This window comes from Eutrigla gurnardus (assembly GCF_963514095.1).
Source record: "Eutrigla gurnardus genome assembly, chromosome: 3".
Lineage (NCBI taxonomy): Eukaryota > Metazoa > Chordata > Actinopteri > Perciformes > Triglidae > Eutrigla > Eutrigla gurnardus.
Genome location: NC_139917.1, coordinates 25,205,874 through 25,227,353, shown reverse-complemented (window position 1 = coordinate 25,227,353; position 21,480 = coordinate 25,205,874). Strand labels below are relative to the sequence as shown.

At 43.3% G+C, this 21,480-nt stretch overlaps 1 protein-coding gene across 1 annotated transcript; it reads left to right on the top strand.

Moving 5' to 3' along the window:
- The first annotated feature begins 329 nt into the window (after window positions 1-329).
- Window positions 330-20,409, top strand: tbc1d9 (TBC1 domain family, member 9 (with GRAM domain)). The gene is made up of 21 exons (XM_084006331.1): window positions 330-971; window positions 5,712-5,822; window positions 6,743-6,861; window positions 7,342-7,570; window positions 9,043-9,304; window positions 9,659-9,866; window positions 10,286-10,492; window positions 10,610-10,774; window positions 11,165-11,315; window positions 13,120-13,334; window positions 13,431-13,548; window positions 13,629-13,914; window positions 14,015-14,144; window positions 14,473-14,571; window positions 14,822-14,890; window positions 15,221-15,461; window positions 15,618-15,683; window positions 16,148-16,234; window positions 17,979-18,047; window positions 18,421-18,524; window positions 18,611-20,409. Exons 1-21 carry the CDS (start codon window positions 851-853, stop codon window positions 19,379-19,381), a joined length of 3,828 nt encoding a protein of 1,275 aa, XP_083862457.1. The 5' UTR covers window positions 330-850; the 3' UTR covers window positions 19,382-20,409.
- The last annotated feature ends 1,071 nt before the right edge of the window (window positions 20,410-21,480 follow it).

Below are 21,480 nucleotides of genomic sequence, written 5' to 3'. Positions count from 1 at the left end.
CTTTTCAAAATACAATATTAATATCTGGATGGTTTTTCATAGTTTGGCAAAAAAAAAAAGATTTTGTAATTTTGTCCGCATATATTGTTAAATGGGTGCACAATGTGATGTCATTGGGAAGTCAGCACGACTTTAATGTTAAAATAATGATGAGGTTTTCGTTTTAATTGATGCATTATTGATTAGTTCCTCACGTGCCTCCACCTTCTGCGGGCTGACGTCGCGCGGCGTCGGTGACGCGCTCGCTGTATTTTACGCGCGGCGGCGGCGGCGGCGGCGCTACAGCGGAGAAGGGGGCGGAGAAGAAGCAGAAGAAGACTGCTGCTGCTGCGATACGGACGGCTTTACTGTTCCAAGTGTCGTCTTTCTGCTCCAGTGCAAGGACGGCCGTCGCAGCCGGGGGAACAAAAACACTGTTGACGCTTCCGTTTTGATCGAGATACGAGGTTTTCTCCGCGTAAACGGTGACGCGAACGCCGGTAGGCTGCTGACGGGATCGCACCTGCCCCGGAGCTCCGGACGACAACAAAGAGTGACCCAGCGCTGCGCCGTGCGGCAGTAAACCGGAGCCGGACTGCCCGAGGGAAAACCTCAGAGTAATTCATGCATTAAGAGCCCATGCTGCACAGAAGAGGCTGCTGCAGCAAACAGAAGAACCGTCTGGTTTAATTATAGCAACACACTCACTCTGGACATCCAATAGACGACATTGGAAGAGTGGAGGAGGACAATATCAGGCCTTGATCGGTGTTAAATAAATGAATAACACCCCTGCAGGACGCCTCCCAGTTTAATGGTCGCCGTCAGCAATCCTCCGTGTTCAATGCTCCCTTAAAGCAGCCGGGGAATTATGTGGGTCAGTCCAGAAGATGTGTTACTCGCGAGCGCGTTATGGATCACCGAGAGAGCAAATCCATACTTCATCCTCCAGAAACGGAAAGGCCACGGGGATGGAGGCGGGGGGCTGGCGGGTGAGTGCTGAGCCTGCTGTCAACGATCAATATCGCAAATAATGTTAATTAATTATTATTTAAACCCAGAGGATTATCGGTGACGAGTGAAGTGTTGATGTTGGACACGAGGAAACGTGGACAGGATAATGGGAGGGTCACATGACCAAGCAGCTGTCACAGGTGGCCTTTCACCTGGATGTGTTAAATTCCTCTAATTGATCTCCTCACTTGATTATCAGCCTGCTTTTGATGAAGGAGACATCTTTTTGAGTGGGTAAAAGGGGCAGCACATGTACTCCCCATCATAGAATGAGTCATTCCACATATTTGTGAAAGTGGCAGGAGAAATTGAGACAAACAATGCAAACAATAGTGGTCTGCGTTCATGTGCAGCTGCTGTGGAGTCTCAACAACAGAGCATCTATTCCAGACCGTGATCCGTTTGCTTGCTCATGCTGAATCATTCCCCTTCCTCCTTCTCTCACTCCTCCTCTCTCACTTTGCTTATTCCATCCAAAATGGGTCAAGCTCCAGCAGGAGCATGAGGAGGAAGAGGAGGAGGAGGAGGGTCAGGTTGTGGGAATGGCTGGATGAGGAACAGGTTAACAGCCTGCTGTCCTGAATTTGGACATTTGGTTCATTCTTTCATCCAAATTCACTTGGTTACAAAGTGTTTTACAGACGAGATGCTGTTTTTAAACAGACAATTATTCATATTTGAAAAGCTTAATGGATGAGATTGTTTACAAGTCATTGAAAGCCCCCCCCCCCCCCCCCCCCCCCCTTCATCTCCACTGTGTATTTCTTTGCTAGTGTGAAGCATCATATTCAAACTAACCGACATGCCTCATGTCAGATCATTATCAGTTTAACTAATGAAGGTATAAAACCAGATTTTTAGATTAGGTAATTAAGCAGAACCAACTTTAAGGCTCTCATCGTGTCGGATGACGTTGCATATTTATTTATGACACATTTAATATGAATTAAATGATCACAAACCGATTGAAACTGGGGTTTTTGGTAACAGTTTAACATGCTGTGTATAAACGCTGAAATATCATCATTGATATCAATGTAAATTCCGATGATTTCATCTTGTTTTTGATTCAGAACTGAAGTGAAAACCATACCTCTATCACTGAATGATCCATGTTGATCAGCTCAGTTTCTGTTCCCTGCTGAGATCTTCCCACCCTGTCAGTCAGTGTCACTGCTCATTGAGCTTTAAGTATATGATCCATCCGGGTGAAATCTGAGTGATGTAGATTAAAAACCTTCTGTTAAACTCATTTTATGTAAATCTTAAAGTTAAACATTGAGGTTTCGTTAGGTTTCAGACTTGACATATTTAATGCTCTTTGCTATTAATAATACAAAATAAGACATGAAACCTCTCTTTGTCAGTCTGGGGAGTTCTAACTTTGGCAACACAGAGTGTGCTAAGTGGTGCTGGGGGATGATGTCATTGTTATGTAAATGCTGAGCTGGCTGACTGGCGCTGTGTGCCAGTTGGCACCCGGCGCCGAGTGACGCTGGCACCGCCCGCGAGTAACCAATCGGATGCTCTAAGACGGAGGCGGGCACAGGTCTGCCTGGGCTCGGGCCTTGATGGCGAAGCTGGCCGAGGGCCAATGAGGTTTGGTGATGATAGCCATGTGTATTGGCTTCGCTCCACGGCTGCTCTCCGGTTATCAGGTGAAAGTACATAACGTTGTGAAAGTATTGTAGGCGCATGAGCAGAGATGGACGGTTGCAGAGAAAACCAGTAATAATGGATTTGATCTGCCTCTCCTTTTTTAACATTTTGACAAAAAAATGGAGTCTGGGTTTCCTGCCACACCTTCTGAGTCTGATTTCAACTCCACTGCACCTGATTTATCTGAATACATCTTATGAAGGATTCAACTTTTTGGAACCCTAAAACAATCTGTTGTCTGCAGTGAAGAGGAAGATTGCAAGCTTTGAACAAAAAAATGTCATGTGCAGATGTTTTTATGAGGAAGGAAATGTATTCGAAACATTTCTTAGACCAGGATGCACATGATTGTGGACATATTGTTACTTTGAGGGAGAAAACTCCACAGGCAATGTTTGAAAGATGCTTAAAATTACAATTTGACCTGCAAAGATCAGTTTGTTTTCAGGGTGTTTTGAGGGACAGTGCAGAGCTAATAATAAAAATAACGGCTGGTATTTATATATACGCTTGGGGGGGACATTTGAAAGGATGTCTTTGTTGTCTATATGTGATCATCACCAGTTCGTATGTTCAGAGAGGAAGCGATGATAATGAGACAGAAAAAAAAAAACCTGCGTTCATCTGACTGTAAGTATTGTGTGGGTCGTTGTGCAACTTGACACTTATATTTTGAGTCATTGTACAAAACGAGATTTCACAATACAGCTGGTGAGCCCTGCAGTTTGGCTGGAGGCGTGTTGTGTCAGAGAGGTGCTGACCCCGGCCTGTGAGCCACATACTGACTTTGAACTCGTAAAATACATATGTGGAAGCATTGAGACTGTATGTGAGGATGATGACAGTGCAGGCTTGTCTCGGGTTTCTGTCATCTGAAACGCTATCGATTTGAAGTTTGAGGACGAGGACGTCCCCTTTTGTGTGCTCAATGCAAACATCCTACAGCAGCACACGTTTTTCTTCTCATGTTGTTGTTGTTTCGGGCCTCCTGCTTCTTCCACTGAGCAGGAAACGTCTCAGAGAAGGTGATTTGTTTTCGCTCTAACAATGGGGTTTCTGAGTGGCACAAAGCGTCACATGATTTAACAGCCGGTTCTGCAGGGGAAAAAAAGTACGACGTAAGACGGAACATGTACCCGTTACAGCTGTTGTTTGTGAGCCGTGGGCACCCACTCATTCACGGGGCAGGAAATTCTCTCTCTGTAAAGCCAGAGGTTAGAGTTGGAACAATTAAGCAGTCACGTGCACTTTGGTCGCGATGAGTTAATGCTGCGGAGGCATGTGACGTTCAGGGTAACCGCTTGTAAACAAACAACAAGGTTCAGCCCACGGCGACGAAGGAGCCTCTGTCTTTCCGTCTATTTGGGGTTTTCTCATCAGTCTTCCTGGAGGAGGGACACGGTGGAGGTCAAGCCGTCTCACACCTTTGGTGGTCTCCGTTCTCGTAACCGCCAAGTTTCCTGCGTTTAACCCCAACTGGTATATTGTATGTAATATCACGAGAGAGCAGCAGTTGCTCTCATTGACTTATTTTTTTGACAGGAAACGCATCCTTGCTTACTCTTGAGATGCAACTGTCATACCTTTCAGCCGCAACACTCTTAAACCATGTGATTTTTTCTTTTTGAGGAAGTCGTCTTCACGCTTCACCCACGGGTGTTTGTCTCTCACAAAAGGGATTAAACTGAAGTGTCAGGCTGAATTATATCCGTTATTAGTTTCGCGATGATGGGATCCTCTTTGGCCAACTGGCTCCTATTTGTCTGATTTATTTGTGTTCTGTACAATAGGTCTCATGATAGATGTCTGATGCATGACATTTGGCCTGACGGTCACAATGTTACTGTGTCCACTGTCAATGTTAAGGCCTGAGTTGAGTTAGTGTTGTTTTTTATTGATGTGTTCTTCGGGACAAAATGATCAGATGAGGAATTTAAAGAGGAAAATGATATGATAGCATGGGAAACACAATGTGGAGGAAGAAAATGGACACGAGGAGGACAGAAGGCAAACAGAGGGAGTGATTGTAACTGTAGTCCAATTAAGGTCTTTGAACGATGGAGGGTCAGTGAGTCCAAAACACGCAGTTGTACTTATATTATTATTTCTGACTTGTTTTCCTCTGAAACTACAGAAACATTTCAGCTTCACTCGCTCGTCTCCTCTTTCTCCCCTTCCTCCCCCTCATCCTCACTCTGTGTGACTCATACTGTGTTTTGCCCCGATGAGCTGCTCAGCCAAAAATAACCCTCCCTTCATGTCAGTTTGAACGTATACATCCTCTGAACAAAGGAGGATATTCACAGCCGCCAACAGCTCGGAAAATGGAGTCACAATGGCAAGTGGGAGAGATGCACTGTAGGTGCATCACACTCGGCCGTCGGTACGGCATCGTAAAAAACAAAAACGCCTGCACACCACTCCACGCCTAAACGTTTTGATCCTACTTGGATCTTCTCTCTCGGATATTTTAACAGAGGTTGATTTGATGTCTATTCGTGGACTTTTTTTATCACGCTGGTGCTTTTTGTGGAACCACACCTGCCATGGAGCTTGTTTCCCGATTGGTGCATTGTGTATACATATTAATTCCCTCTGTTAAGAATATTCCGATGAAGATCCAAGTAGGATGGGAACGTTGTCCTTGAATAAAGTGTGGTGCTGAGCGGTGTGCAGGCGTTATTTCCCCCTTTTACAATGGCAAGTACAACTGTAGCTTTCTCAACTTCAAGTCCACCATATGCTTTAACATAGGCCATAGACCCTCAAGCCACAGGATGTTTTTCAAAGCTTGAAATCTTAAACCACAAGACCTCTCGGGATTCCCCCTCGCTAAAGCAAAAGTATTAAAAAAAATGGTTAAGCATATCACATGGTCATTTATTGTTGTTGTACGTCTGTAAGGGCTCTTGTTTCACATCTGAATGAATTTCTAGCTTAATTTGCGTCATGAGGTAATTTTCTAGTGCAAGGTTATTATCCTTTTTGAACACAAGCAGTTCTTTATTTGGCCTCAATATAAGTATTTGGTTTAATTTTAGTATTTTGGGCTCTTGCAGGTTTGCTGGTTGGGACTCTGGATGTCGTCCTGGACTCAAGTGCTCGGATGGCCCCATATAGGATCCTGTACCAGACTCCTGACTCTTTAGTTTACTGGATCATCGCTCACGGTATGTGCGCTTTAACTCTAAAAATGCATGTACTTAATCCAACCTCAATGTGGGAATTCAGCTTGTTGATTCACACCGCTTATCTGCACATTTTCCATACACAGGTGTGTTATCTCAGCATGGACCCCGCTGTGTTTTTACCCCCTTTCACATAATTCTCCAACATCCTGCTTTTGCCGTGTTAGCTGCCGAGTGCCAAGCATTACATCACGCCCTGCTGGTTTTAAAGGGCAGGATTACAGGCCCGGGTGCATGAATTGATCCTCAAATATGAGCGGATGTTGTGTTTTTTCTGCTTAAAAATCCTGTCCCGTTGCATACAGAGTGTACATGTGAATGCAGAATCTGTTTATAGAGATGGATGAAGTTGTGTGTGCAACCATGTATTTTCAATTTCGCCGTTCCCTACTAAATGAGTACCATTTGTGCTCCTTATCTGAAATGGAGGCCTCCAGAAGACTTAGCCTGGCTTCGAAATGGCAATTACTCCCCACCTCCCCTCCCCTCTCCTCCCTCTCCTCCCTCTCCTCCCCTCCGAGTCCTCCGCTCCTCCACCAGAGACAGAGGAGAGTGGAGCAGTCTGGCTGATTTAGTGTTCTTAGCGAACATGCACTCACTGAATGGCTGCTTGCAGCCCTGCTCAGGGATAATGGGCCACAGTAGCAGCCATTACTGTGATCAGTTTTATCACGCAGCCAAAGAAATCAGAAAACACGGTCATCACAGTGTTGCTGTTCACACATGGAAGATATGCATGTCATCATTAGTCGAAAGATGATCTCCCAACTCACTCTTTGTAGAACACAAAATCCCTCAATATCTCTCATATTTGCATGGCATCGTTCCAATAGATGCGAGATTGTGACTTTAGCTGTAATGTTTCAGTGCTCTGACCTTGCCTCCTCCTCGCTCCTCTGCAGGAACCTCCCACAAAGAGATCACGGAGCACTGGGAGTGGCTGGAACATAACCTGCTGCAGACTCTCTCCATCTTCGAGAACGAGAACGACATTACCACCTTTGTCAAAGGAAAAGTCCAGGTAACGGCTCCATTCTGTCCCATCAACTGTGTAGTTTGATGTTTGGTAATACATGCAAAAAGACACATAGTCCTCCTCCTCCTTTAGTCTGAGGAAGGAGCATTAAAACAGACTAGCGAACTACCAAATGTCATTAAAGTGCAATATTCTTTACTCTACTTTTTTCCCCACCTTAGTATTTATTGTTTATTAATTCTCCCATTTTAATATATAATAGATTTGACATTTCTTTGTTTGAACCCGTCTGTTTTTAATGGTTTTACTTGTGTTTGTATTTCTAATATATTATACACTGATCCGGTTCCCAACTTTCGTTGCATTGTGTGCAATAACAATAAAGGCAATGAAGTAACTGAAACTGCAGGATGCTCGATGCATGTAGCAATATGGCATCAATGACAGACGACTGCTGCTCCTCACTTTACAACATTTCATGTCCCAGCTCATGACCTCTTCCTGTCTCTGTCCGTCTTGCCTCAGGGCATCATCGCGGAGTACAACAAGAACCACGACGTCAAAGAGGACGACGACACCGATAAGTTCAAGGAGGCCAGCGCCAAGTTTCGTAAGCTGTTCGGGATGCCGGAGGAGGAGAAACTAGTCAACTATTACTCCTGCAGCTACTGGAAGGGCAAGGTACCGCGACAGGGATGGCTCTACCTCAGCATCAACCACCTCTGCTTCTACTCGTACTTACTAGGAAAAGAAGGTTGGATATAGTTATTTACTATTTATGAGTTTCTTGCACTCTCTCTCTCTATTACCTGTACTGATTTTTTTTTTACTCAACTTTTGTCAGCGTCTTCCAGCAGAATGGGTAGGTTCTCATGGGCAAGACAATAACTGGGATCCTTTGTACTGGTCAACCCCTTAGAGTAAGGTGACCAGATTTCTGAAATGAAAATCGGGGACATTTCCAGCGCGGTGGTCAAAATTCCAATGTTATCATTATGAAATAAATAACAGGGGCAATTACATGTTAATTTTAATATGTAAAAGCAGTCTGCAGCAATTAACATTAGAGCTGTAAAAACCACAGATGAAACAAAAACAACAAAACAGATTCTTATCTTATTCAACTTATTTATTATTTAGCTGATGATTTTTTTTTTTCAGTTCACAAGCTTTATGGAGAAAACAAGAACACATTTGATGGTGCACATATGAAGAACCACAGTGCAGACAACTGACTTTAAAAGAGGTCTTCTCAAAGTTATAGAAAAATTGTGAATGCTGTGAATTCATTGTGCGGAGCAACAATATTACAATCCTGTCTACTCAGGCCTGAGGTAACAAGGTATTATGTCTTCCACCTTTTTAATTCCAATGACTGTAACGTCAGTACGTTAGTTTCACTGGCTACCGTAATAACTGGAGTTTGCGTCGGTGCGCAACTTTTTACTGGCTACCGTAATAACTGGAGTTTGCGTTGGTGCGCAACTTTTTTTCTCTCCCATTCAAATCGGGGACATTTTCGGGGACAGCTTTAACCGGGGACAGGTCGGCCAAATCGGGGACTGTCCCCGAAAATCCGGGACGTCTGGTCACCCTACCTTAGAGACACAGTATATATAGTTCATTTGCTAGTATTTTTAAATTTTGCTCATAATGTAAATAAGGTAAAGATCAGATACTAAATCAAATTTGTTTTTGCTTGCAGCCATTTCCATGTGCTTTTTCTTTTTCTTTCAAACAACCAAACACATGATGGATTATATTCATTTTATATTCATCTTGTGTCAGTTTATCTGGGCTTTTGCAAACAGCAATCTTTATTATCTTTTTAGCAACATTGCCAAATTAAAGGTGCTATACATGCGATTTGGGAGCATTTTCAATTGCCTCTCAACAGCTCTCAGCTGCAAGTCACTGGCTCGGCCGTTGTCATGCTAACAGTGCTAATAGCGCTAACACACAGAGCTAACACACAGAGCTAACTCACAGAGCTAACAGTGTTTACCTAAGGGGGGACCGTTGTCTGTAAATAGCTAACCAAATCATCAATCCTTGTTTTGTTTATTTGCTATCTTCAAGCTATTACCACAAGTTATGTCACAATAAGTTGTTTCACAACAGAGTCTTAACCACACTGTGCATCATTGTAATAAAGGGGGCTACTTGATTCCAGTGGCAAGTCTTACATTGTCCATGTATACTGACGTCTCTCTTTGTTATCGTCAGCCAAACTGGTGGTACGTTGGGCCGATATCACCCAGCTGGAGAAGAGCGCCACCCTCCTGCTGCCCGACGCCATCAAGGCGAGCACCCGCATGAACGAGCACGTCTTCTCCGTCTTCCTCAACATCAACGAGACCTTTAAGCTGGCGGAGCAGCTGGCCAACATCGCCATGCGTCAGCTCCTGGACAACAAAGGCTTCGAGCAGGACCGCTCGCTGCCCAAGCTCAAGAAGAAGTCGCCCAAGAAGGTGTCGGCGCTCAAGAGGTGAGAAAGAACTGATGTGGAGCAGCGACACTTATGCTCATAAATAATGAATGCTGCCCCAAGTATGTTGTTTGTTATCCTGACACGACAGGCCATAAAACCCCAAACGGGGTTGCAGGTTTAACTGCAAAAGCACGATTCATATGCGTGAGGAAGTAACATCTCTCAAGAATAGCCTCAAGATCCCACTTTTGCTTGGTCAGCACATTTTATGTGAGCATGATTTGAGCTTGTATAACTGCTAGCATGACTGCTTTTGTATAACAGATGTTTCAATGTCTGTTATGTAACATGAAATGAAACTACTTGACATATTTCCAAAAATCAAATATGACTGCATTTTTCATCCTTCAGGGATTTGGATGCGAGAGCTAAGAGTGAGCGCTACCGGGCGCTCTTCCGTCTGCCTAAAGATGAAAAACTGGACGGACACACGGACTGCACCCTGTGGACCCCCTTTAACAAGATGCACATCCTGGGGCAGATGTTTGTTTCCACCAACTACATCTGCTTCACCAGCAAGGAAGAAACCATGTGCACCCTCATTATCCCGCTGCGTGAGGCGAGTCGCTCTGTCCAAATCGCTCCGTCTTTTTTTGAATTTACAGCTCGCAAGAGAGTTGATTTTGCTATAATACAATAACAAGATAAAGTTGGTTTTTGAACGTGTAAGGGATGAACTTTCAGAAGTACGTTTAAAGGGTGTTTAAATAGTTTGTAGAGTTGGTATTATTCAAGATGTTTATGTTAATCAGATTAAGCTAACCTAGTTTACTTGTGTGCCACATATTCATTTTTATTCTGGCCAGAGTTGAAATAGTGTGGTGTTCCATTTTTAAATTAATCCATTTCTCAAAGCCGGTTAGTGTGGTCTTAAAGGAGAATTCCCATATCTGACGCATCTCATGGATATGGCTGCTCGTAGTCATATGACTACTTGTGTTGAGCGGGATTGTAAATGTTCCCCCGTTGTTCCTCCAGGTGACTATCGTGGAGAAGGCAGACAGCTCCAACGTGCTGCCCAGCCCGCTCTCCATCAGCACCAAGAACCGAATGACATTCCTGTTCGCTAACCTGAAGGACCGGGACTTCCTGGTCCAAAGGATTTCTGACTTCCTGCAGCAGACCACCTCTAAGATCTACCTAGAGCGGGAGCTCACTGGCAGCCTGAACAGCTCAGACGACGAGGTAAAATAATGCAGGTCCATTCAAATACAAAATCTAAAAATTCCTGTGAATCAATGTGAACAGTGGAGGCAACATCTAAGATCTCCAACGCCTGAATATAACATCCGTCCCGTGCAGGTTTACTCCCAGCAGGGATCTCTGCTCTCCAGCAGCCCACAGTACAGTCTGGGCTCGGAAGGCGAGCGTACGTTCAACCTGAACGACAGCAGCGTGCCCACCGCCACGCAGGCGCTCATGACCATGTACCGCCGCCGCTCTCCCGAGGAGTTCAACCCCAAGCTGGTGAGCCGATTAAAAGCATCTCATCTTGTAGAGCGGCATGCAGTAACACTCTGATCCGTTCTGCTTCCGCCTCGCAAGTCTTCACATTGTACATTTAGTTCGCCTGCCTTTTATAATTGCCATTTTCACGTCATCGTTCCACTGCATGAATATTAAGCGGCGTGAAGGATTGCTCCTCTAAGGAACCCAACATTTCCTGCAAGGCTGTGTATAAATAAAGCCAGATCTGTTCTTAAGCTAATGCAATTTGACCGTGACCTCGCTTTAAAGAATATTACAGTATTCTTGCAAGATAATCAGTCTAACCACTATGACGGGGGGAGAAAAGGTTCCAGTTATTGTGCTTGAGCTACTGTATCTTATGAAATTGCTTCCCCCCTCCCTGCTCAGGCGAAGGAGTTCCTGAAGGAGCAGGCGTGGAAGAACCACTTTACCGAGTATGGCCAGGGAGTGTGCATGTACCGCACTGAGAAGACGAAGGAGCTGGTCCTCCAGGGGATTCCTGAGAGCATGAGGGGGGAGCTCTGGCTGCTCTTCTCTGGTGAGCAAACGTTCAGGGAGGCCTGAAATACTGTAAACACGGGCCCAGCATACACAGTGCATACCCAACTGCATGATTCAGGCGTACACTGCACCTAATGAGACCGCACCCTGCACTATGTGCTCACGCTTCATCATAAAACCACATGATTCAGGTGTCATTTGTCCTCAGGCAGCCTGCTGTCAAATACACAATGTACAAACAAAGTAGGACTAGAATAGCCAATGTGAGACATGAATACTACTATTAGTGCTACTACTAGTGCTACTAATACTGCTAATACTACTACTAATACTGCTACTACTTCAGCAGTTCCTGTGATGCAGCCTGCATAAATACAAGGTCAAGATTAATTTAGCAGGTTATTTATGCCACAGTATTCACAGCCATCTAGGTTATTGAAGACTGAAAATGTTACAAATGACAAAACAATTAGGGCTATGACTAAAAACGTGTTCCAGGTATTAATGTCTGATGTCTGAATTGACTATGCACACATTAAATTAGTAAATGTTTCATCCAGTCGTTCATATCGGGTACGTTTCCATGTGCACCATAATGGCACTATTGTAAATAGTGTAAATAAGAGACCAGGACCCTGTGCTAGGAAGCAGTTTGGTATTTAGGCAGTTTGGTTATCTGACTAACCCGAACAACTGTGATCCAATCACAAACATGGAGAAGTCTGCTGTCAGCAGAGCGACATTTAACTGTAATATTAGACAAATACAAAGAACACAGATGAAACTGCCAAATGCAGGAAGGACAGCCGGCCGAAAACATAACTGACTGTGAATGTGTAAATGAACAGACACACATAAAATATCACTGTCTAGAGCCGGACAGATCTGACTATGATTACACAGACTATTGGAGAATAGACCATCCTGAATAGATAATCCCGCTGACATGAATTGACCAATGATTTCACTTGAACTTGTGTGGAAAAAGGGGGAAAAAAAAGTGTGAATGTGTTATTTTCCATGTGTGCTTGAACACAACATTTTACACCTCGCCACCAAATAATAGCTGAATGGAAAGTTTAAGAGGACCTGTAGCTTGTAGACTGTCATTCTTTGACACCATGCTGTGTATTCAGGTATGCACCAGGACTCCAGGCTTCCCTGTTTGCAGACACAGTCATGCAGCAGCTTGTCCTCATCCTCACCTGAGCAGAGCTGGGTTACACAGGGCTCCTCCCTCTCCCCCCCCCCCCTCCCTCTCCCTCCCTCTCTCTCCCCAGTGACCCACTTATGACGCCCTGACCTTAGTCAGCCTTACCTTCTGAAGTCTTCCCCACACTAATCGGCTCCGAGAGAAATAATAACCATGTTTATTTAAAACATTCATTTGTTGACCCACTTTTTGTGTTTTTGTTTATTTAGAACAAAGTGTGTAAAAACCAGTTTGGTGAGCTTAATAAGCAGGTTTACTGGCATGTTAATGACTGTAAGAAAACCTGGAATGTGGAGTCGTGTGAAAAGTTTTCCTCCACATTTTACTAAAAGTGATTCACTTTTTTTTAAATATATATTTACGCTTTCCAAAGTTATGATTTCTTTTTAAATCAGAACCTGCTCTATTTAATGAAACAAATATATAAAATGCAAAATAACTTTTCAGAGTGCTCGTTGAGTCTCCTATTCCTCTTGCAGTTGTCAGGCTGCCGACAATATGCAGTGTATAAGAGTACAATATGCACATCGATAAGTAACTCAAATACATCATAAAATTAGAAAGCATGACTGAATCTCTAATAAAAAATCAGTTCACGGTTTGGTGACCAATTCATGCAATTTCTAAGGGGCGATCAATGAGATGGCCACCCACCCCGGATACTACGAAGACCTGGTGGAGAAGTCGATGGGCAAATACAACCTGGCCACGGAGGAGATAGAGCGCGACCTGCACCGCTCGCTCCCTGAGCACCCGGCCTTCCAGAACGAGATGGGCATCGCCGCCCTCCGCAGGGTCCTCACAGCCTACGCGTTCAGAAACCCCAACATCGGATACTGTCAGGTACGTGCACTTCTCTTGTCTGGATTTTCATTCTGTCAGAAACTTTGCAGTCCTCGAGGATGCTTGAACTTCCTTTTCTCTCCCTCGACACCAAAGGCTATGAATATTGTGACCTCTGTGTTGCTGCTCTACGCCAAGGAAGAGGAGGCTTTTTGGCTGCTTGTGGCGCTCTGTGAGAGGATGCTGCCCGACTACTACAACACCAGGGTCGTAGGTCAGTATGGGCTCCTGTATTTTTGTCCCATTTTAATGTTTTCCATTGGTTTAATAACCTTTTTCCCCCACCCACCCCAGGAGCCCTCGTTGATCAGGGGGTGTTCGAGGAGCTCGCCCGCGAGTACGTCCCTCAGCTGTACGACTGCATGCAGGACCTCGGGGTCATCTCCACCATCTCGCTCTCCTGGTTCCTCACCCTCTTCCTGTCGGTCATGCCGTTCGAGAGCGCCGTGGTGGTGGTGGACTGCTTCTTCTACGACGGCATCAAAGTCATTTTCCAGCTGGCGCTTTCCGTGCTGCACGCCAACATCCACCAGCTGCTGGGCTGCAAGGATGACGGCGAGGCCATGACCGTCCTGGGCCGGTGAGGAGGGGCGAAGGGGACAAAATGTCTAGATTGTGATAATATTTAGGGTGTGCTTTATCAATCATCAGCCACTCACACAGTCATCTGTGTATTGTAGATACTTGGACAGCGTCACCAACAAGGACAGCACCCTTCCTCCCATCCCCCACCTGCACTCCTTACTGACGGACAATGGAGAACCGCATCCAGAGGTGGACATCTTTAAACTGGCTCGCAGCTCCTATGAGGTAATTAACTCGGATGACAATGAGTCGTCTGTGTTTGGTCTTGTGACATGCTGAGGAAAAAGTACAAATCTGATTTTCATCACATGCCTCCTAATGGAATTGTGTCATACATGTTCCTTCTGGGACAGGAAGCTGTAATGTTACTGCTTTTAATGAAATACAGCATGTTTTCATTATTTGAATGGAATGTCACTGGGTAGCCCAGCCGTCTCCTCATATCTGTCTCCGGTCATGCTCGTTGTTTCCACTGTGATGACACACTGAGTAATGCTAACAGTTGGCCTGACCTATCTCCCCTTTCTTCTCGTTCCTCCTCCTTTGTGTCCAGAAATTTGGTTCAATCCGTGCCGACGTGATTGAGCAGATGCGTTTCAAACAGAGGCTGAGGGTCATCCAAACCATTGAGGATACAACGAAACGCAACGTGGTAAGGATTTTATCAATACTAGGATAAAAAAAATAATATCTCTGAAAGTATGCAAGTACTGTCTGTGTTTTTACTGTAATGTTCTTGCTCAACCTTCAGACGTTCAAGTCTTTAGTTAGGAACTTAGATTTGAGCTTTGCAACCCAGTGACAATGACGTTCTTGTCATGATTGGATGCTCTGCTCTGTCTTCATGCTTATCATTCTTCTGTTCCGTTATCATGCTTAATGTCATTACATTGTGTTTTCAGGTCAGGACTATTGTAACAGAGACTGCCTTCAGCATTGACGAGCTGGAGGAGCTCTATGTGCTCTTCAAGGTAACGACATACACATTCATGTTTGTGACCCAGCTAACTTTTACTGTTCTGCCAAGTGAGCTTTAGACAGTCAGCCTGTCATTTGGTCTCTACGGGGAAAAGAAATAATAGCCTGAGGATCCTTGAAAATAGTGTTCCTGCTTTTTTTTTCCCGACCATAAGCTATTTTTGGACCGCAGTTCTGTATATAAACCCATTGTGAAGATTAATTTGCCCCTTTATTAATGTCATAAAAGTCAAAGTGTGCATTTTACCTCTTCAAGCTCAGTCAGAAGCAGCTCCATCCTACTCTATTTTAATTGTATTGATGATTTTTCTTGCTCTCTGCAGGCGGAGCACCTGACCAGCTGTTACTGGGGCGGCAGCAGCAACCCCACCGAGCGCCACGACCCCAGCCTGCCCTACCTGGAGCAGTACCGCATCGACGTGGAGCAGTTCAAAGGCCTGTTCAACCTGCTGTTCGCCTGGGCAAACGGCGCCCACTCCGACCCCCTGGCTTTACGCTTCTTCCGTCTCCTTGACCAAAACGGAGACGCCCTCATCAACTTTCGGGATTTCATCAACGGCCTGGGTAAGTGGAGCGTGATGATGGCTTGTAAAAGTTGATATTTCACGCTGTCGTGATTTTAATTTAAGGTAGGACAAGCGGTTACAGATAATGGATGGATCGATAGTAGATCTCATTTGGAAGCAGTCCAGATCTCTGAAGCTTGTCGTGCGTTTTTAGGTGTCCTGTGTCACGGGGACCTAATCGAGAAGCTGAAGCTCCTCTACAAGATGCACGTCATACCTGGTGAGTTTGTATGCAGTTCAGTGGTCTTGAAAAGTCGTCTTTAGAGCTACAGAAAGTAATTACGTTCAGTAGAGCAGGATTATAAGCTACAGAATAAACGTGGCTCAGTGGAAAATGCTTAAGAGGGAAAATGACGACCTCCTTGTTTCACTTCATTGGACAAATCGCTTTCTCAGGATTACCTCAGTCAGCATGCCTTTTCATTTTAAATTGGATAACTGACTGGAAACTTTTCAAAGTGCTCATTGTATTTTTTAATTCAGTCCTCAACTTATATGCGAACTTAGGTTTCACGTTTTTTTGAATATTAAAAACTGAAGATCCTGTCCCATAGTTTTTTAGGATTTAGTGATCCCAAAAATGTATTGAATAAAGGTAATTTATTAAAACAATTCTGATTTCAATTTGAACAATTTGGATAAAAGGAAACGTAAAATGACATTTTCCTCATTTCGTTGCCCCAGAAATCCCTCCCGAACCAGAGGAGCCTGATTCTGCCTTTGAGGCCACTCAGTACTTCTTTGAAGACATCACTCCAGAAACGTCCATCGGTAAGAGATTTGATTCCATTTGAAAGAGCTCAATGGGCACGTGCACCACAATATGACGAATTCGCAACAAAAACGAAAATTTTTTAGTAAATAATAAATAAAACAATATAAATAAACAAGAACTAGGCAGGCCTAGTTAAGCTGGACCATAAAAACTGTCCGGGGTTTTATTCAGGTTTTTCCGATGTGACTCCCTGCAGTGGATGGACCTACGTCGTCCAGCTGTCAGACTATAAGGAGAAACAAGATGACAGAGACCTAAATATTCAAACAGAAATAGAAAAGGCTGCAGAACATTTAGTGGTTGTAATGAAGTTTAATTGAAACTGGTTCATGGCCGGAATAGTAACAGGGTTTTACAGAAATGGTTTTGTATGAAGTATGAAATAGGCCATGAAACCACAGATGAATTACAAATCATTCATCTATGAGATCTCGCTTTGGGAGAATCTCTGCTGTTTTCAAATCTGTCTTAGAGGCTGAACTGATTTTCAGAATGTAGACCATAGCTTTAAGTATGTTGTTTCTCCAACCAGCCCTTTGAAAGTGACTTAAGGTGGAGCTTCTTATGTGCGACGCTGCGTGTCGATCGATAGCTCTAGCATCCATTTATTACTTCATGTGATGATTATTTGACATGTGATGTGAGAAATTAGTGTTATTCATGAATGACACACTGGAGGAATAGTGACAAAAAGCACTTTTCATGATTAACCGGGACTTGTTTTTGTTTTATTGTTTTTTTTATTTGCATACCGGTAATTGTGTTATCTTTGGCATGGTTGAATGACTTTCTTAGGACCTACATTGTGCATTCTATTTCACTATTGTTAGTAATTATCCTCATGTTATTCGTTAGCAAGTGGGTTTTTTTTTTCGACCTGCTTTAATATGACTTATTTAATTACTTTTTTCAACATGCTATAATTACTTTTTTTATTACTTTATTTCAACATATTTTATTTTTTCAAAATTCTTCAATTTTACTTATTTTTACATACTAAATGCTACTATGACTTTTTTCGACATATTATACATATTACTTTTTTATGACTTTTTCCGACATGATTTTTTGACTTTTTTTTCAACATGCTTTATTACTTTTCTTTTTACATGCTTTTTTATTACTTTTTTAAAACTTTTTTTTACTTTTTTCGAAGCTATACAATTACTTTTTTTTAAATGCTTTTTTGGACATGCTATAAAATTATTTTTTCAACATGCTTATACTATGACAATTGTATGAATTTGACATGCTATACTATTTTTGATGACTTTTTTGACATACTATACAATGCTGTGCTTTCTTATGATATACAACATACTAAAACATTACTTTTTAATTACTTTTTTCAACATAGTCACCTGCAGCGTGCGTTGTGTGTACTGATGAGATTACAGCACAAAAACAAGTACAAACATGTACACAAGTTAAATCATGCTGGCACAAGCCTGCAGCAGTATCATGTGGTCTCAAACGCCGTTGCTGATCTGGAAGTTGTTGTTTGGACAATTACAGTTTCAGAAGGCACTGACTTTATAGTGTTACATTACACCCTGTACTGTCCTGGGTCCAGACAAACAGGACTCTGTGTATGAACCTGCAGTCGTACTTCAGAATACAACATGCTTGTGTTCAAAATGTAAATGCTGCTGCTCAAAGATGGGCAGTGGAAAAGTTCAGTAGCTCTTGGAAATAGATATTCTATTTTAATTTAACAAACGTTTGATCCTCTCTCTTCAGGTCACGACTCAAAGAGCAGGAGTGAGAAGGATGATGGCTTTGTCAGAGTTACATTCAAGACGGAAAAAGGTGAGCAGCATATTGCAAAAGGAATCTAATACAACACAAACTACATGTTCCTATTTGTCTGAAATGAACGGCAGGATGTTTAGTCCCATCCAACTGGCTCTAGTCTCGATTAGCAACCAAGAAAGCTGTTATTGTCTTCACAAAGTCTAATCGGCTTAAGATTCTAGGTGGTGTTCATGGTGTTTGTAAAGCCATCCATTCAATGTGGAACAAATGTTATTTACTCGAGTGTCGGATCCATGTGGATACACATGATTTGTGATCCAAGCAACAACTTATCATACTGCTTTTGATGGCAACACAGAAACAAGCAGAAATCATTCGCACCTACATTCAAAACCAAAATATAACACACTCTTTGTCCACCTCACAGTGAAGAAACTGAACACTCCTGAATATCGACATTACCTGAAAATGTGGAACCAGGAGACGAAAACCAAACTAGAAAATACAAAAGACCTCCCAAAGCTGAATCAGGTAAGCCTTCGGCCCCCGTACTGGTTATTATAGATATGCATAACACACTCTAGTAAGGTAGAACCCTTGTGTGTTTCTCTCTCCAGAGCCAGTTCATCGAGCTTTGCAAGACCCTCTACAGCATGTTCAGTGAGGACGTCGCCGAACAGGAGCTGTACCACGCCACGGCTACAGTCACCAGTCTGCTGCTGGAAATGGGCGAGGTGGGAAAGCTCTTCTCCTCCTCCGGCAGGAAGGACCACAACGCGGAGCCCAGCATGTGTTCGAGAGACGCCTCGGACGCCAAAAGCAGCCAGGAGGCCCCTCTCGACGTCCCCTTCCAGCAGCGGGGCCCGGTGGACCGCTTTGAGAAGGAGCCGAGCTCCTGCGAGGAGGGGAAGGGGGACGAAGGGAGCGAGCAGCTGCCGCCTATGCAAGACATCAAGCTGGAGGACTCGTCTCCCAAAGACGCCAACACGTCCTCCGCCATGCTCATCTCGGACGACGAGACCAAGGACGACACGTCGATGTCGTCGTACTCGGTGCTCAGCGCCGGCTCCCACGAGCTGGACGAGAAGCTGCAGTGCGAGGACATCGCCGACGACACCGTGCTGGTGCGGAGCGACAGTGGCGAGAGAAGTAGCCGGCCTCGCGGCGGCGGGGGCGGGGGCGGGCTGCCTCACAGCGCCAGCATCGATAAAGACTGGGCCATCACGTTCGAGCAGTTCCTGGCCTCCGTGCTCACCGAGCAGGCCCTGGTGCATTATTTTGAAAAGCCCGTGGAGGTGGCGGCTCGTATAACCAACGCCAAGAATGTGCGTAAAGTCGGGCGCCCCCTCCTGTCGACGAGTGACTATGAGATCTCGCTATCCGGCTGAGATTTCACACCCAGACTTTTTAAAAAGGGAAACATGGTTATCACTCATCGTCTGTTTAAAAACATGTCTCGTGAGTTTTAGAGGACAGTGAAGGTCAGTGGATGTGTATTATAACGATAGATGAATGAACGTGACCAAAAAGTGCGATGTATTTTACCAGATGTGAAAGACTTTTATTATAACAATCACTAGATTCTGTCCAGCTGCGAAGGGAACGGGACGTTATCATTATGATGAAATCAGTGTGTCCATGTAGTAGCTGTACTTTATAAGACATTATGCATAGATGGTAATATTGTAATCTCTAGTGTAGATGTAAATGTCCACAGATACGGTACAGTTCTAAACTGGGATATTGATAGTCTACGTAATGATCACCTAACATTATATCAGCAACAAACTACCGCTTCCTTACTTTATGAGCCCATCTGCTGTTAATCACAAAATACTTTTTAGTTTCTCTTCGAATGATGATATGAACAAATACGAAAGAAAGCTGTGAAAATTTTACAAATGCATTATTGCATTAAGTGTCACTTTGGCTATTGATTTGAAACTATTCTCTTTTTCCACACACACCTCAAGTATTCCTGAACGTTCACTCCCCAAAATCTTATTCCCGATAATCGCTCCGGTACGTTTCCACCGGTTTTTATTGGTAATAGAAACATTCTTTTTTTTATTTTTTTTATTTTACTCAAAAGAAAACGATTCACAGCTGATGGTTAAGGAATTCATTTGTGTTGAAATGACTCCACTAAATAATGCTGTTGAGTTAAGAACCTGCACTTTCTTTGTTTACAACATAACGCGATCCCCTAATGTATGATGGCCTTTATTTTCTTTTTACATGTTTTAGTCATTTAATTATTTTGGTCTGTACATTTTATGTTACATTTATCGTTTTTATGTGAATATTTTTTATTTTAATTTTAAATATCCAGCTGTTATTTCTCTGGATTCCACTGCATTGTGTATCACTCGATCTAATTAAAATTACAGTAGGATTGATTCAATGCTGCACAGTATGAGGTCTGAAACCTTTTTCATACTTAATCAGAGTGAATGCCACTACATGACCAAACACAGTGTCACTGCCATCTGGTGGAAGATCATTTATGCTACTGATCACTCATGTAAACACGTGATTTATAGCTGCACAATATGATTGCACAGATTCAGAAAATCCCTGAAATTTGACATTTTAAAAAGCATGAGCATCACAATTTAAAAAAGCACCAAAATGTAAAGTACTCACGGAGAATGGCCCATTCAGAATAATGTATAATATAGTACTGAATTATAATTATTGCCTGTATTATTAATCTGTAGTGAGACAGTACAATACTCTTAGACAAAATATGTAAAAAGTAAATTACAAGTACCTCAAAATTAAGTATAGTGCTTGAGTAAATGTACTTAGTTACTTTACACCACTGGTTAAAGATGAAACTGCCCAGTAAAGTAGTTTATATTGTCTCCACCTCGACCACCTACAACATGAAGGTGCTGCTAATAATAACCAAATTCAAATAAAATGACACTAAAAGGCAGTTTGTTGGATAATGAGGACTTTTGATACTTTAAGTACATTTTGCTGATAATTCAAGTCAAATGAATGCAAAATCTTTTTCTTATCGCTTCACTCCACTCTGGTGTTATTTAGTTTACTTAAGTCCAGGATCTGAAGACTTAGTCCCTACAGTAACATGGTCATTGTGAAAGCACATGGACACCTTTTTCTCTCCCTCCCTCTCTCTCTACCTCTCTCTCCCCTCCCACACTGGGGTTGTGGCTCAAGTTAACCAATCACAGCAACGTGAGCTCACTTCAAACTGGACCGTCTGCAGCTTGAACAGGAGACCTCCCTCTCAGACGCATGACCAAGCTATAATAATTAATCTGTCAGGAGCGACGTTTTGTTGGAACGGGATAGATGAAACATTGCTCACATTGCTCTTCTGGGGTCAACCCGGTCAACTCGCTCTTTGCTTTCCAGAAATGATCAAATCCTCAAAAGAAAAAGTCTCTTTTGAGGATTTCATCAAATCTAACAAATACACATTTTCAGACATGATGACATTGAGAAAACAAATGGG

Excerpts from the sequence above, each read along its gene's own strand:
- tbc1d9 (XM_084006331.1), top strand. The coding sequence starts at position 851 with ATGTGGGTCAGTCCAGAAGATGTGTTACTCGCGAGCGCGTTATGGATC. Across the intron at positions 7,571-9,042 it reads GTACTTACTAGGAAAAGAAG|CCAAACTGGTGGTACGTTGG; the intron begins GTTGGATATAGT and ends TGTTATCGTCAG. Across the intron at positions 15,462-15,617 it reads GGATTTCATCAACGGCCTGG|GTGTCCTGTGTCACGGGGAC; the intron begins GTAAGTGGAGCG and ends GTGCGTTTTTAG.